Genomic DNA, 18,378 nt, shown 5'->3' with positions numbered 1-18,378 from the left:
TAAGGCCCAGGATTTTCTCAATCTTCATGAAATATTTATAAAACTTCATATTTGAGTTAAATTCTTTAAAATCTCTGAGATAAACCAGATTTTGTGAAATTCTGTATGTTCTATTTTTTAACCCTATATACAAACATTTATTCAAATAGAAAACTCTCTAAAAACACTTTTTCTCACAACAATACTTATTTATCAGAATTATAGCCTTAAAGAAATCACTGCATATACTCTAAGTCTCCTTTTACAGTACATTTTATACCCCTACCCCTGTTTCAATTTTTTTAAGATTTTGAAAACAAGACTCTAATTATTGCCAGCTTACCCTATGTGCATGTTTTCTGACATGAACTGTCTAAAACCTGTTTGAAACTATTCTGATAACAAATTGAAAGCATTTTAGAATACTATAAATGTATTGTTTAGTAGTTAAGCATTCCAACATTCAAGATTACACAAAGTATCCAATCCTGCCTGTGTCTCCAGTCCACATCTTACTGTATGCCTATTTGTCAATGAAAGTTCACAATTTCTGCCTCAAATGGTCAGTTTAGAATTCTTGTCACAACAGTATCATCCCTAACCATATATCTAACATAAGTTAGTTAATATATGTCCTAGAAGTGTTTAAACAAAGCCATATTTGCAAAAGTTGTATTTATGAAGATATCAGTCTGGTGCATAAATTCACTAAAAGTTTGATTGAAATGACTGCTTACATCTGATTTTTGCATAACTTCCTAGCACAGTTATTGTTTACTTTATAAAAGACCTTTAAAATAAAAAAATCATAGCATTTACAAGTTAAATTATCTGTTTTATGACTCAGGGGTAGGCATTTTTCTCTGTGTTTTGCCCCTGGGGCCTCACATTTCCTAATTTTTTCCCCTGTTTCTAGCAATGTGGAATATTTACTACATATTTAGGATAGAACACACTATTGTAAGTTTTACTGAGGTCTTTTTGTAATTCTAGCTTGTACTTTTTTATGCCGCAGTCACAAAAAAGCACATTTAGGCGTTACGGCTTACTTTTGGGTTATCGACAGGACAAAAACACCCCACCAGAAATATTTAGGAAGGATCAATGAGTTGCAATTACTGCGAAGAGTAAATATAAGCACTTCTAAACAATTTAAATTACAAATAGGCATATATTATGAATTTATTTTGAATTCAGGGCTTTAAGTAAACCATGCATACTGTAAACTGTGAATTTATGCTGAGTCATCATAGTTAAGGCCCAGGATTTTCTCAATCTTCATGAAATATTTATAAAACTTCATATTTGAGTTAAATTCTTTAAAATCTCTGAGATAAACCAGATTTTGTGAAATTCTGTATGTTCTATTTTTTAACCCTATATACAAACATTTATTCAAATAGAAAACTCTCTAAAAACACTTTTTCTCACAACAATACTTATTTATCAGAATTATAGCCTTAAAGAAATCACTGCATATACTCTAAGTCTCCTTTTACAGTACATTTTATACCCCTACCCCTGTTTCAATTTTTTTAAGATTTTGAAAACAAGACTCTAATTATTGCCAGCTTACCCTATGTGCATGTTTTCTGACATGAACTGTCTAAAACCTGTTTGAAACTATTCTGATAACAAATTGAAAGCATTTTAGAATACTATAAATGTATTGTTTAGTAGTTAAGCATTCCAACATTCAAGATTACACAAAGTATCCAATCCTGCCTGTGTCTCCAGTCCACATCTTACTGTATGCCTATTTGTCAATGAAAGTTCACAATTTCTGCCTCAAATGGTCAGTTTAGAATTCTTGTCACAACAGTATCATCCCTAACCATATATCTAACATAAGTTAGTTAATATATGTCCTAGAAGTGTTTAAACAAAGCCATATTTGCAAAAGTTGTATTTATGAAGATATCAGTCTGGTGCATAAATTCACTAAAAGTTTGATTGAAATGACTGCTTACATCTGATTTTTGCATAACTTCCTAGCACAGTTATTGTTTACTTTATAAAAGACCTTTAAAATAAAAAAATCATAGCATTTACAAGTTAAATTATCTGTTTTATGACTCAGGGGTAGGCATTTTTCTCTGTGTTTTGCCCCTGGGGCCTCACATTTCCTAATTTTTTCCCCTGTTTCTAGCAATGTGGAATATTTACTACATATTTAGGATAGAACACACTATTGTAAGTTTTACTGAGGTCTTTTTGTAATTCTAGCTTGTACTTTTTTATGCCGCAGTCACAAAAAAGCACATTTAGGCGTTACGGCTTACTTTTGGGTTATCGACAGGACAAAAACACCCCACCAGAAATATTTAGGAAGGATCAATGAGTTGCAATTACTGCGAAGAGTAAACAATTTAAATTACAAATAGGCATATATTATGAATTTATTTTGAATTCAGGGCTTTAAGTAAACCATGCATACTGTAAACTGTGAATTTATGCTGAGTCATCATAGTTAAGGCCCAGGATTTTCTCAATCTTCATGAAATATTTATAAAACTTCATATTTGAGTTAAAATCTCTGAGATAAACCAGATTTTGTGAAATTCTGTATGTTCTATTTTTTAACCCTATATAGGTTGCAATTCTGTAAATACAGACAATGCAATTTCCCATAGGAACTCCCTTTGCGGCTAAAACTGTGACACTTTTACTATGAAGTTTCGTGAAAAATAATATCCCAGAACGGAAAGTTTATATGCACTACTATTTTATTCAAAGGTCTAAATATAGGGCTGTGCGGCATATTTTCAACATTTATATGCCCTGAACTTCTAAGAGTTTAAACTTATAATAAAATTCTATACTACCCTTACCTCCATTTTTGGACCTCCTAAGAATTAAAATTTAGCCGCTACCATGTTTTTCTATACTGGTTACATTCCCAAGTGATGTCTCTATGAGATGAAACACAGAGATCATCAATGGGAACCAGTACGTTAACAAATTAACATACCTATGAATATTAAATATCTCCCCAAAAGAGGCGTGGTTTGAGAAACAGCTGTATTTACAAAGTGCAACCTATAACTTCATTCACACATCAAAGCTTCAATGTCGTAATAACCAGTCTAAATTGGACATAACCCTGTCCTCAACTTTATTAAATCGGCACGTGTGCAATTGTGATCAAGTACTGATTAAATACGGTTAGATTTAAATATAAATCTCAGAATTGTCAAGGTATAGTTAACGTTCACTACATTTTCAATACCGTCTAGCGCAGTTTAATCGAAATGAAATTGACTATACTAATCGCGAAAAGTGTAGAAAGGTTGATAAATATACAAACTGTGATGGTTTTTGTTACGAATGAATCCCTAGTGCCTAGTGGTTAATTTACAGTCAAGTCATCACACTCTTCCTCTAATTAAGGATCAATTTCATTTCGTGATTAATTAATATTTTGGTAAAGTTTTACTAGTTATTACTATTTGTTAATTCTTAAAGTACCAATCCTTGACAGGACATTTTATATGTACAAATATTGCAATCGTATCAAATGGGAAATGTTTTACAGACCACCTGTTAACATATACAGTCCGCCAAAAGTTAAGCACCACCTAAATATAACTGGCAATATTTTTTTAACTATTGCGAAAAAAATATTTATGTTTGGTATTATGAATTGCCTATAACATACACTAAGAAAATTCATTGCGACAAAAAAAATAAAATTCCGATAAACCCGTCAAGCAACTTTTATTAAAGGTCATCTGCACTTTTACAAATACACTGTTTCGATGCCTTTACATCATCTTCCTACTTTCACGCGTACAGGTGAAATTTGACCTTTACCAAGTCACTGTAAAATATGGCAAGGCGTAAGTTATCTGTGACTGAACGTTGACAAGCAATTGACATGCCACATGGCGTTAGGAGCACTAGGAGCATAGGTGACCATTTCAATGTTAATCACACCGTCATTGTCAGATTTTTTACAACGTCATGTTGACACAGGAACTGTAAATGATAGACCAAGGTCCGGAAGACCCCGTTTTTACTACCTATTGTGATGACAGACTGCTTATTGGTCCTGCTAAAGCCAACCCATATACTCCTGTCCCACAGCCTAGACACCACTGGGCTCTAGGTGATCGTGCTAGCGTTCGAACATTGGTCCGTCGACTTCATAGAGTGTACCTAAGAGCACGTCGTGTTGTCAAGAGACCTTCCCTATCAGCCAGGCACCATATAATCAGGTTTCAAAAGGCTAATGACCATCGACGCTGGAACAGGAGAAGCTGGAAAAATTTTCAATGTTCAGATGAGATTCGGTTACTGTAACGACCAATAGACGGTAGAATACGAGTTTGGCGGGGAAATAAAACAGCCTTTGACCAAAATAACAGTTGCCCAACGACTGCATTCGATGCTGGTGGTGTTACAGTATTGGGTTGCTTCTCATACTGTTGTAAGCTGGGTATGCACATTTTGCAGAGTAACATGAACAGATAGACATACAGGGATTTGGTGCATAGAAACATTGTAGTCCCTCATTTTGATAATCCCCCACTTTCGTCAATACCCTTGTACATGGACGACATCGCTAGACCACACAGGGTAAGGATTATTACCGAGTACAAAAAGCAAGAAGCCATTGACACTATCTTTTACCCTATCGAACATGTATGGGATGCCATTGGCAGAAATCTTAATCGCGGGATCCACCTGTGCAAAATCTTGGCGATTTAAGAGGAGCAATTGTTGATGAATGGAATAAATTTGCTTAACTAAAGTTCATAAGGTTTGCACAGAGTGTGAGACGCCGTGTTATGGAACTGTACCGGAAGAGAGGTGGTAACACGTGCTATTGACTCAAATATTGACATCAAATTTGCCGAACACACCAAAGATTATTTGTAGAGACTTTTTAATGATATTGGGTGATTAATTGTTGTAAAAAAATTAAATCACAGTGAAACTTAAATTCCGTTTCTGATTTGTGTAATTTTCACTATTTCTATGAACGCGAAATTCAAATGCATAGAACCTGCACAAGTGACCAAACTTAGGTTTATGGTTTGTTTATGGTATATGTTAGAAAAATTGCTACATGAATATTTTCTCTTTTTCGAGGATTAACTGATTTTTTTAAATGAAAAAAATTCGATGCAATGAAAATAGGTGGTGCTTAACTTTTGGCGGACTGTATATAAACCGGTTTACCTTCTTATGATAAAAGAACGTTTATTCTAAACATACCCGCTTGGATCATATATGCACTGAACAAAGTAAAGTTGCTTGTTCGTTCCCCTCCACAGAAGTCTTCATTATTTCCAGGACAAACATTTTTGCAATTGCTGACTGGTAATTGCGAGCTTCTGGTAATCGTTGTATATTTCTTATATGGCACACACAGACATTCTACATTCTAAAATATTAAATAGAAGAAAATCTTTACTATGTCAGGTTCGTTTCTTTGTGTTCACAACTGTAAATTCTTATGTACATGTACATTCATGTCGATAATGGAAATTGTAAAATTTGCCAAAAATTTAATCAATTGATTGCTGCTGTGAGAATAAATATGGGCCTCTTTGTCCCTTTTTCACATTTTCACCACATATTGGAAAAAAGCCTTGCTAAAGTGCGACGTCCGTTTAGCTGTGCGAGATTATAAATAAGTAAGCAGACATGTCAAGTCGGAAAGAGGACATTTAACCAGTGCATCGTGTATTTCAGTTACCAAGTTTTTTAAAGAACCCTTGCAATTTTTTTTGAGGTGGCAGAATGTCTGCCCCTTTTCAACACATTTTCAGGGCAGTCTAAATTTCTTGCCTTCCATATTAGTCTCCTTATTCGGTCATGTTGGTGAAACCTTCCTATCGTATTATTTGATTATGTGTTTTTGTCCTGAATACACATGACATTTTTGCCACTGAAAAAAAGGTAAAATCACAAAAATACTGAACTCCGAGGAAAATTCAAAAAGGAAAGTCCCCAATCAAATGGCAAAATCAAAAAAACAAACACATCAAACGAATGGATAACAACTGTCATATTCCTGACTTGGTACAGGCATTTTCTTATGTTGAAAATGGTGGATTGAACCTAGTTTTATAGCTAGCTAAACCTGTCACTTGTATGACAGTCTCATCAAATTCCATTATATTGACAACGATGAGTGAACAAAACAAACAGACACTATAGGTAAAAATGTCAAAAATAGGGGTACAGCAGTCAACATTGTGTTATCATCTTAATCACTATAAAACAAACAAGAAGACCTGTTGGTGACCTTCTGCTGTTGTCTGTTCTATGGTCGGGTTGTTGCCTCTTTGACACATTCCCCATTGCCATTCTCAATTTTAAATGTAACGAAGAAGCACAAAAAGGCATATATCAAATTTAAAATCCTCATTTTGCTTATATTATACGATTTTATATATCTATGTAAAATCCACCCATAAAGGATGGAAGGTTTTAAGTACTGGCGTGAACTTAAGGTAAGTAGCAATCAATCAATATACCTATCTTGTTTATATCCAAAACGATAATGTCCGTAAACTATACATTTCCTGATAATTTCAGTCATTTTAATATATGCATTGTGATTTTGACCTTTGACCTAAAGAGCCCATACAATCTATAATAGAGATATTTTAATCCCAATGAGAATTTTCGAGCTTCAGATTGGATAACATCTTTTAAAATCTGAAAGGAACTCTCAGGAAAGACTGTTCTAGAACACTCTGAGAACAGTTCTCCTGAAACCTTTACAACAGTTCCTACCAGAAGCTGGTTTACCTAAGAACAGGTTTGGACAGTTCTATCCTCGAACAGGTTTATGCAGTTTTTACCTCGAACAGCTTTTGGAGATTTCTAACCTCGAACAGTTACAACAAAAATGTATCGTGGATAGTTCTTACTTTCGACAGATTCTGACTGTATTACCTTAGAACAGTTTTGGACAGTTATAAGCGTGGACAAATTCTGACTGTTATACCATAAAACAGTTTTGGACAGTTCTAACCGTGGATAGATTCTGACTGTTTACCCTAAAACAGTTGTGGACAGTTCTAAGCTTGGACTGTTCTGACTGTTTACCCTATAACAGTTTTGGACAGTTCTAACCGTAGACAGATTCGGACTATTTACTCTATAGCAGTTTGAGACAGTTCTAATTGTGGACAGATTCTGACTATTTACCCAATAACAGTTTAGGACAGTTCTAACCGTGGACTGATTCTGACTCTTTTATCTCAGCACCTAAATGTTGCTGTTCATGACAATATTAAAAATCTATCATGTTTTAGTTAAATTATGTAATATATGTGATTAAATATATATCTGATATGCAATATATAGTTTGTCTCTTAATACATGTAATAAGTTATCTCCTAGAACCATCAACGATCTGGATATCCCAATTTCTGCTAATGGATATCGGAATTCTGATTTGTATTGGATTTCAATTGTCGGAATTCTGATTTGCTGTTTGATTTTAATTTCCGTATTCTTATTTGTCTTGGATTTTGATTATCGGAATTCTGATTTGTATTGAATTTTAATTATCGAGATTCTGATTTGTATTGGATTTTCATTGTCGGAATTTTGATTTGTATTGGATTATAATTATCGGAATTCTGATTTGTATTGGATTTTTATTGTCGGAATTCTGATTTTTTATTGGATTTCAATTGCCGGGATTCTGATTTGTATTGTATTTTAATTATCGGAATTCTGATTTGTATTGGATTTTATTTGTCGGAATTCTATCTGCTTTGTATTGGATTTTCTTTGTCGGAATTTTGATTTGTATTGGATTTTGATTGTCGGAATTCTGATTGGTGATGGATTTTAATTGTCGGGATTCTGATTTGTTTTGGATTTTAATTGTCGGAATACTGATTTGTATTGGATTTTAATTATCAAGATTCTGATTTGTATTGGATTTTAATTGTCGGAATTCTGATTTGTATTGAATTTTAATTTTCAGAATTTAGATTTGTATCAATTGGACCAAAATATATCGGAATTCCACTTTCTACTAGAGTATATTGAAAGTCCAATTTGATTTATGCATCTAACTGTATTCCAATTTGTTCTGTAATAAATACAAAAAATGGAAAAAAAAACTCTGATCCGATTGGACAGTTCTAACCGTGGACTGATTCTGACTCTTTTACCTCAGCACCTAACTGTTACTGTTGATGAAAATATTAAAAATCTATCATGTTTTAGTCAAATTATGTAACATATGTGAATAATCATATATCTCATATTCAATATATAGTTTGTCTCTTAACACATGTAATAAGTTATCTTCTAGTACAATTCAGGATCTGGATATCCCAATTTCTGCCAATGGATATCAAATTCTGATTTGTATTGGATTTTAATTGTCGGAATTCTGATTTGTAAGAAATATTTAATGTCGGAATTCTAATTTGTATTGGATTTTCATTGTCGGAATATGATTTGTATTGGATTTAAATTATCGGGATTCTGATTTGTATTGGATCTTAATTATCGGAATTCTGATTTGTATTGATTTTAATTATCGGAATTCTGATTTGTATTGGATCTTAATTATCGGAATTCTGATTTGTATTGGATTTTAATTGCCAGGATTCTGATTTGTATTGGATCTTTATTATCGCGATTCTGATTTGTTTTGGATTTTAATTGTCGGATTTCTAATTGCTTTGTTTGGAATTTTAATTGCCGGGATTCTGATTTGTATTGGATTTTAATTTTCGGGATTCTGATTTGTTTTGGATTTTTAATGTCGGAATTCTAATTGCTTTGTCATGTTTCTAATGGTTTTTCATTGTCGGAATATGATTTTTATTGGATTTTAATTATCGGGATTCTGATTTGTATTGGATTTTAATTATCGGGATTCTGATTTGTATTGGATTTTAATTTTCAGAATTTTGATTTGTATTAATTGGACTTAAATATATCAGAATTCCACTTTCTACTAGGATGCATTGAAATTCCGTTTTGATTTCTGGATCCAACTAAATTCCAATTTGTTCTGTAATATAATAAAAAAATATGGAAAAAAAACTCTGATCCGAAAACGCTTTTCGGAATTATCTGATTACGTTTGATTTTAAGCATCCAGCTTACCTAAAGAACTGCCAAGTTTTAAGTCTATCGACGTATCAATATCAATACTCAGAACTAACAAAGTACAAATAAGAGATTTTATCATTGACTTAGCATAGTTGTGATATTCTTCTTTATATCCATGCATTTTTACCCACCAGTTTCTTAGACTTACGTTCATAAATATGAAGCTTCCAGGAGTTAGGGAAGGACACTTATGGGAACACGAAAATACTGAGTTATCAGACATGTTAAATTGTCCACGATGGGTTTTGTTTACGGCAGCTGTTTTTATATAGTAACAACCTGAAACGAAACAACACAGTATTATACATGTAGCTTGTTAAATTTCAGATAGAAATGCCACCTTGAATATCTACTCTCAATTTTTTTAAATTATTTTTTACCTTATTGAAATATTAACCATGCACAAATGTATATAGCAGACATTGCGACACATTGTCTATAAACCTATCTATTTTATAAGACTGACCCTTAACTTCTTGATGTCTTGTGGTTATTTTCGTAGATAGATTTAGTTGTTGTCAAATAGAGTTTTACTCCCATACCCATGTACTCATATACATAATTCATGTAGTAAAATATACACTAGGTGTATCATATGAAGTAATCGCTCAGTTCTTTTCCATCATATCAGGTTTGAAAGAAAAATTGCTTACCGTTTTTACGAAGAGAAATAATAATTTATGATTAAGTGATTTGGATAAAATTGTATACTAGTAAGTATCATGTGACCCATGCTTACGTTAAGCTAAACATACTCTAGTTCAAAACAAAATCCTTAAATTAGGTCCAAAAATTAGTTCATTAGCTTACATATACAAACGCTGAAAAAAAACTCAAAAACGACAAGCAAACATAGATTTTCTAGGTACATGTAGGTTCGTTTGACACTATAGAAATGAAACGCAGGAAAGTTCTGTTAAAAGTTAAATAGGAAACACAATCAAAGAAAAAGGAGATAAAAAAAGATTCAACGTTTTACCAAAAAATAAAAAAAAAAGAGACACAAATCCCAACAAAAATCAAGAGAAAGTAACCTTTATAAATGTATAGTTCATTATCCTTTTTTCATAAGTTCAAAGTATTTTAGAGCATAATATATTGTTAAGACACTTGTCTAACGTTGAAACCCGTATTATTACATGTTAATGTCCTTCCCCAGTTTTCTATCGATAGGTTGGGTCTTTTATTCCCGAATCTCTCCTATTCATCAATTAAAAAAAACAGTAAATAAACCGTCTAAGAGAGTTCCATCATTAGCCTCAGCACATCATATAGTTTTAAACATTTTAATTACCTAATTATCAAATCGATCTAGTACCAATTGAATATCTACTTAGTGGAAGACCTGGGATATGGGAGACAACTCTTATATAGGTATTGAAATTCATTTGTGCGTTTTAACCTAGCAGTAATTGAAATAGTGATCAAGCGTTTATGTTGTTTACATTTGGTTATGAGGATGATTAAGGAGCATCTAAGAAAATTGTACACTGTTCACACCACCACATTTGTTTTTAAATTAAAAAATCAAAAGCAGATAAGGATAGAAGTTCGAAAATTAACATTCATACATGGAATGCGTTAAAATCAAATATGTACTAAGGAGTTTTTGGAATGACTCTTGACATTATTTAGATAAAATCTTGGAATGAAAAAAATGTATTGAATGATAAAGTTACAATTTTTCAGAGCTAAACAATTGGTTGATAAGATGTACTTAACTCTATGTCTTTGGTTTTCAAATACAAACAGCAATATTGTAGAATATATGATCTTAACAGCTATCCTATATGTAGTACAATATAATGCTAATAGATAATCTACATAAGCAGAATACTGTCAAAACATTGAATTTATCGTCTGTTAATAGGGCATTTCATAGTCTTGGGGAGAGAAACCAACATGCTCATAGTTGAAGGCCGTACGGTGACCCATAGTTGCTAGTTTTTACGTTGTTTTTTTGGTCTCTGGAGGAGAGTTGTCTCGTTGGCAATCATACCACATCTTCTTATGTTTATTCCAACGTCCGACCATATCGTAAAAGTATGCGTAAAAGGATATACAAAATCACCAACTACATATACCATGCGACGAATAAACAACATATTGGCAATAAGTTTTACAAAATACGTTAATACGTGCGACGAATGCCTAGTGTTAGCCATGGCTCAAACCTGTCATTATTTGCCAGTTATGTCAAAACTTATTACCGATGCTGCATTTTAATTATCATTATTTTACCTTCGTAAACTACAACAGGTGACCTCTGCACAATACCATTTATCCAGTATTCAACCTTGTTTGTTAATATATTTGCTATTTTATCTATAGCATTTGAGGTATTACAGGTACTGGGTTGACAGTGTTTGAAAATTGCTGAACCGCCAAATCCTTCTTTGCAAGATTTGAAGGATTCTAGCCATGTTGTCTTCTCGGAGTGTGCAATCAATGAATCTAAAAAGTAATTATCATTCTGTACATTTTTTGAAACACAATTTTTAGAATTAGTGAAGTATATTTTTTGAGACATTCATAACTTGAGATTGCATTGCTTTACTGTGGATAGAAATTTGAAAATCTAACCAATGATTTGGTTTTTTTTTTCTTTTAGCCTATTATACACATTATATAGGCTATCCAAGTGATCTTTGAAAATAACTCGAAGCACGAGGGGAATACATTTCTTAAGGATGTTCGCTCCTCTTGTTTTGAATTTTTTGCCAGATTTTCGGATTCCTCTGGTTTTATTCATGTTTTGACATTAAATTTTTTTTCCACTAACCCCTAGTTTTCTTTTCAGTATTTTATTACATATAGTTATACAAGTCATATTTGAAAATCTTACAAAATCCTTGTTATTTTTTCATAGTTTTTAAAAAAGAAAAGCGGACAATGTTAAAAATATGAAAAATCTAGAGAGAATCATTTCCCGCCAAATTTTCAGTGGCTTATATCTCGAAAACAAGCACACGGACCCTTCATTTTTTCGTGCTTTTTTAGTTCCTTCATTTATATACTTTCATTTTATAACAGTCTTTTAAACGTCTTGTTATTTTGAAACAGAGTAGCGAACATCCTTAACATAAAAATGTTATTATAGCAAATTTCAAGAAAACAATATCCATATGTTCATGCCATTTCAACATGTACAACATGACTGGCTACTGGGTGGACAATCTTATTATCTGATCACTTGTAGAACTGTTCTACAATATACGAAAGAACTGTCAGTCTCTTCTAGAACAGAACTAATACTCATTTCTATGTAAAACTGATCAACCGTGTTTAAAAGAGGGGCGAAAGATACCTAAGGGACATTCAAACTCATAGATCGAAAATAAACTGACAACGCCATGGCTAAAAAATAAAAAGACAAACAGACAAATAATAGTAGATGACACATGGAAAACTAAAGACTAAGCAACACGAACCCCACCAAAAACTGGGGGTGATCTCAGGTGCTCCGGAAGGGTAAGCAGATCCTGCTCCACATGTGGCACCCGTCGTGTTGCTCATGTTATTACAAATCCGGTAAATAGTCTAATCCGGTAGGTCACATTCGTCATTAAGGTGAGAACTGTCAGAAACTTCGACTTTCAGGATGAAAACAACTTAAAAATAACTCCAGCAGACATAGTCCGGTGGGTATGTTAAACCTGAATCCGATTCCCACGGAGTATAATTCCTCCGTGGGAATCGGATCAAGATAGTACTTATGGACACAATCATCTCATGTTGAACTTCAAAATCACTATTTGCGAGATTATGTTTATGATTACCTCGGGAACATCATACCCGGTGTATAGTCAGGATCACTTCTAACATGTCTTAAAACCTGTCAGAAATCTTACATTGAACTATATTTAGCAGTAAAACTTGTTCTAGGGGAAAACTGTCAGAACTTGCTCTTACCAATTGGTAGAACTTTCCAAAACTTTTTCTACGGGAGAACTGCCAGTCTGTTTAAGGACAGAATTCATCATGTTTAGGGTCATTTTTTTCAAATATAAGGTGTTCGAAGGGAGAACTGTCAGAAATAATTTAATGGTAGAACAACTGATGCCAGACTTTTGATGGTGTCAGAACTGTTCTGAAGACGGTTGAAAAACGTTCGGACAGTCCTGTTATATTTTAAGTCAAGTAAGAACTGATCCCATATTAAGGGTCTGCATAATCGGTCGACTCTGGGGAAGTATACATGTAGTTCCTTAATCTGCCATCGAAACAGTTGGACTGACATATATATCATACTGATAGATTTTAAGACAGGTTATAGCTGATTCCTTCTTAATCTCAAAGAGTTGTTACAGTTGTTCTTAAAAAAGCAAAGAGAAGTTTGCCTGTCAACTACACCATACATCGGTTAGAACGTCCTCCACAAATTCCGTATAGAAAAAAATATTATCAAAATCTACTCTATGTTTTAATAAAATTTCAGTCGAGATAATTAATACCACGTTGTGATGACACTTCTGTTTTTTTTTAAGGAATAAAGTCAGACGTAGTTAATTTCTAATAATAGTGTACACTTTGTCATATGAGCTTGTAATCTTTACGTAGACACGGGAGGCGTGGGGGGAGGGGGGGGAGATCTCAACACTATAATTTTGATACAGTCGTCCAGCTGGGATTTAAAAAACCACCACCACCCATTCAACCCGCTGTGCATTTATTGAAATTATGTGAAAATTCCGAGCCATATATATATTTGAATTCAAAATCCTAACCCATTCATTTATTTCTTAGTTACCACATAAAACATCTGTGACAAATAATATAGTCTAATATAGTACAAATATCTAATCGGAAGATGTCAATTTATGACCCATTGATATATTTACCGTGGTGAAATTGCACCCCATTAATATATTTAATATATATAAATAAGTGACACATTCAAGGGGCATGTCTGCCTATACTTATCATATAGGAAACCGCCTCCCCTTCCCCCTCCCAACCACAGATTACAAGTGGCCAAGTTATAAATAGAAATTATTTGTTGACAAAATAATACACAGTAATAATTTATATTTCACTTACCTGTTGATGCATCTCTGGTCACAAGAAAAAGTATTAAATGTAAAATGTATACACAACTCATTTTAAGTTTAAATGAAAGTTATCATATTGATCATCACATGCGATGTATATAGTGATAGTTTGGAAACACACGCTAACACATTGTATCTATATATGTACATGTATATTTAACTTGTCAGAATTCCTGAGTGTCTTATTTCTGACTGATCAGGAAGTGGTTGAAAAGCACTTTAAATTACGTATCGAGAATAGATGATAAATAAGTGTTCATAGGAAATCAAATTTACTCTAAATTATCTACGTGAAATATCCTCTATACTATACAATGACTGACCTAAATTTCTCACAAATGAAACATACAAATCTTTAATTCAAATACGTTTAAAGTTTGCGTTGAACAGCAATATTTAGTGAGAGCCATCAAATAAGATTATTCAATTAATAACAAGCCGAGTGCAGAAATTGGGTCAAAACCCTTGTTTAAGACAGTACAGACACACCATGACCATGATAACGCACATTTGTTATTCTGACCAAAACTTGAAGGTAAATCACCATCCTACTAAAAAAAAAGAAAATTGATTCGGGACGAAAAATTTACAAATTAAAACGCTAAGACTACTAAATTTATAAATAATTATTTAATAACAGATTTGGGTTATAGTATGTACATAATATGTAGAGGTGACAGCACATTCATGTAAAAAAAAGGAACAAAAAAGCAATTAAGAACAAGTATTTACAGTATATTTTACATAAAAGTTACTAATGAAAAGGGTAGCATCGTGCCATATAAACTTCTCAGAGGTAATAACTTTGACAAACATTGCTTATGCCTTGGCATTCGGTGAGGGAATTTCCAACGTTAAAGCAAATGACATTGGTCCAAGGGTAGTCCATTCATTACGATAATGTGTAATTATTTCAAAAAATTTATTACATTATTTCATTAAAAATACCAAGACATTTTGACAAATGAGTGCGCTTAAGATAATCATCTATATCAACAATAACACAATAAATCACCATAGCGTTTACAAAAGATAACTATGCCCCGTCGAGGATAAAAAAAAAAGACACATGAATATCTTAAAACAAATAAAAATTCTTAATTTAGATCTAATTCGAAATAACAAAATGAAAATAACATGCATTTTCCGTGTGAAGTGCTTTTCTGGATTAACCTTCATCAGGTAAATCTAAAATGTCGGTGTCAATTCACGTTCTAAATAAATATTTCTGAGAGCTATCATTTACTGTAGAAAGAATGGTGGTAATAACTGTAGAAAGATGTTTGGTGTAAACATATTTTATTAATAAAATTCAAGTTAAATAATGTACACAATTTGGCATTAACATACTAATACAATTGAATAATTAATAGGATCCGGAAACAAGCTGTTAACTTATATTAATCCAAATAATAAGAAAGATGTTTAGTCGAATATCTTGACGACCCGGCTATATGTCGTTCTTTAAAAAGATTCTCTGAAGTTTAGGTATAAAGGCGGGATATATTGATGTTAATAACAACGGACAACACCACTGATTAGTTGTTCCCTAAAATATCCTTTTGCGTGAATGGTGTAAGGGTGTGTATAGGATTCCCTGTTGTTTTTTTTTTTATGTGAATCCAAGTGTTTTAGTAAGTGTAATATATTCCAAATAATGATTTTTGCTTATACGAACAATTTTGTTAAAGGCTGTGTCTACTGGAACAACATCTCATTTGTCTTGGTGAGACGATAAAGCATCCAAAACCTCAGATTTCTTGAAAGGGTTAGGAACCCGTATGCTTATTGTATATTTTGAATGCGTCTCTGAATGCATGACCAAACAGCTTTGATAAATTCCGAAAAAGTGTCCAGTATTGGTTCACCTGGCTTCTGCTTCAATAATTTTCTGGCATAGTTCTCAACTGCATCTTGATTAAGATCTTCTTCCAGTTGGCAAGTTGTGGAATTGGATATATCTGGCCTTTGATTAACAACTCTCTTAAGTTGTTTGATTTTAAGACAGGTCTCCAGTAAGAACGTGACTATTGGGGCTATATTTGTATGGGGATGATGAGCAATCGGGAAGTTTAGATTTTACATCCTTGAGGGGGAAATATTCTATAACCCTCTTGTGGTTACAAAATCTTGCATTCAATAGGTTTGGTTTTAATATATGAAATTACAGGTGTAGTTTTATCTTTAAAGCAATCAGGTATTGTTTTCTGCACTCATTTTTTATGCAAATTATTTTGTTAATAATAATAGCATCTTAAACCTTAAAAGAGAATGCTTCATTTGCAAAACATGGTTTCGTCGTGTTTGAAGGTAGTTTTATGGGTTAGAATAGTTAGTGATTATATTAGCATTGTCCTTTACCATTGAAACCAATATGCAAATAGGAGAATTTGAATCAATAACGGAAATTTTGGGGGCCTCTTTAAGATAGTGAATGGAGCTTTTATATTGGTATATAAAACTGATAAACTCAAATGCAGTGAATTCCCAAATCTTTCGGAACATAAGAAAGTAAACAATTCATAGACACAGTGCAAACTGCAAATGGTGACAATTTTCGATTACCTGGGATAAAAAAACATATCTGCACCATTGAATCCGTGTGGCTGTTCCTAATTCTCGAATCCAGAAATCTTCTCTTTGTAAGCAATATATATTTCTCAATACGGGGTCACTTGTTGAATGATATATTTTTTTCTATAATCTTGAATTTCATAGAAAAATTGGAATGATCGGAATGTTTACAGTGTTTATAAAGAAGTTTATTGTTATCGGGATCATTTGCATAAGACTGGTATTCATTCATTCTTTCGTTAAGTCTTTATAGTGTATCGTAAACAAAATCTTAAGAAATACAATCAGATTCCCAAGATTATGTGTATTGTAACGTTTGGTAGTTACGTTACTGAACAGGTATCAGTTATGAGTATACCACAGGTTTTATAGTTTATATGATTACATTTAGAAATAAACATTGCTGCGAGTTGTACTTAAAGTCTTATATATATGAAAGTGGTATAACACAGATCCGAATATAATAGAATTTGTCTTAATTTTTGTAGTACAAAATGGAATCTGAAGCCTAAACAAAGGTCGGTTTCGTGCCAACATTTAATGTGATTTAAGAACACCTATTTCATCCAAATTTGTTGTGTTCTTGTCTGCTATGATTAGTTTTCATTCACTGTTTTGGTATATAGTATGCAGTTGGATTTCTTGTTTGAATTGTTTCATATTTGGTCATGCTTGGCCTTAATACTTATCATGCCGAGTGATGTTTTTTTCCGCATTGTTGAAGGCCGTAAGATGACCTATAGTTGTTTACGTCCTATTCCCTATTCATTTTGTCTCTGGTTGATTCACTGGCATTTATACGGCATTTCGTTAATTCAATACGCATATGTATTTAGGCTCATTGAATCACTTTCAGATTCTTGCAGTTCTTTTAGTCTACAACTTTAAATCTATTTACAAAATTACATTGCAACCAATGGTATAACGTTGATTAGTTGCTTTTATCAAACTGGTGGTTAAACTGGTGTTTTTTATTATCAAAAAGATAAAAATCAAACTAAAACAAAGGAAATATAGTGAACAGCAAAAGGAGACTCAGTAGTAAACATTTTCTGCTACAATGTACGCGCCTAACATTCGAATCCAAAAAAATGTTTATGATTTTCGGGAAAAAAACAGCATTTTTTGCAGTATGTTTATCTAATTCTTAATAAATTCTTGGGGATTTGTTCATTAAAATTGCTACAAATAATCTCCATACATAATCAAGCCAAATGTCATTTTTAGAAATAATCGTTTCAAGCTAAAGATTAAAAATCAGTTGAAAAATGCAACTTTAAGCAATATTTCATAGTTTGACGTCGCGAAAAGAAAAAGTTAGTGACGTCGTTATCTCCCCTGTAACTATATCACATGCCCTTAAAACCAACTATTTACCACTGGACGTTAAACAACCAATAATCAATCAATCTTAAAACCCACTCGGCTAAATAAAGGCGGCTCAGACAAGCATTCTGGTATCTTCAGATTTAAAACGTGAAAACATGTCTTTCGTTAGTTGAGAAAATGCAGACACATCGTATCTATCAACCAATATATAAAGATGACCGTAAAACGTGTTGAGATTTGATATTAGTCGAGGAAGAAATTATTGTATACTTAAATTTGAGTTCAACCGAGTACAGTACAACTAAAACCATTGTTTTTGCAGGAATCGTAAGGAATATTCGTC

The 18,378-nt window shown here is 32.8% G+C and overlaps 1 protein-coding gene across 4 annotated transcripts in view; it reads right to left on the bottom strand.

Annotated features, from left to right (window-relative positions):
• The window catches only part of LOC127708172 (uncharacterized), a 118,218-nt gene that overhangs the window by 67,405 nt on the left and 32,435 nt on the right, over nt 1–18,378 (bottom strand). For 2 of the 4 annotated variants that reach the window (XM_052213016.1, XM_052213019.1), the window contains exons 2-4: nt 11,323–11,535; nt 9,230–9,360; nt 5,200–5,368 (exon numbers count right to left, since the gene is read on the bottom strand). In XM_052213016.1, the coding sequence (XP_052068976.1) occupies nt 5,200–5,368; nt 9,230–9,360; nt 11,323–11,535 (513 nt within the window). Of the gene's footprint in view, nt 1–5,199; nt 5,369–9,229; nt 9,361–11,322; nt 11,536–14,121; nt 14,310–18,378 lie in introns of those variants that run through there. The other 2 variants (XM_052213018.1, XM_052213017.1) reach the window with 2 other exon arrangements.

This window comes from Mytilus californianus, unplaced genomic scaffold (assembly GCF_021869535.1).
Source record: "Mytilus californianus isolate M0D057914Y unplaced genomic scaffold, xbMytCali1.0.p SCAF_7, whole genome shotgun sequence".
NCBI lineage: Eukaryota > Metazoa > Mollusca > Bivalvia > Mytilida > Mytilidae > Mytilus > Mytilus californianus.
This window is presented reverse-complemented; position numbering and strand designations above follow the sequence as displayed.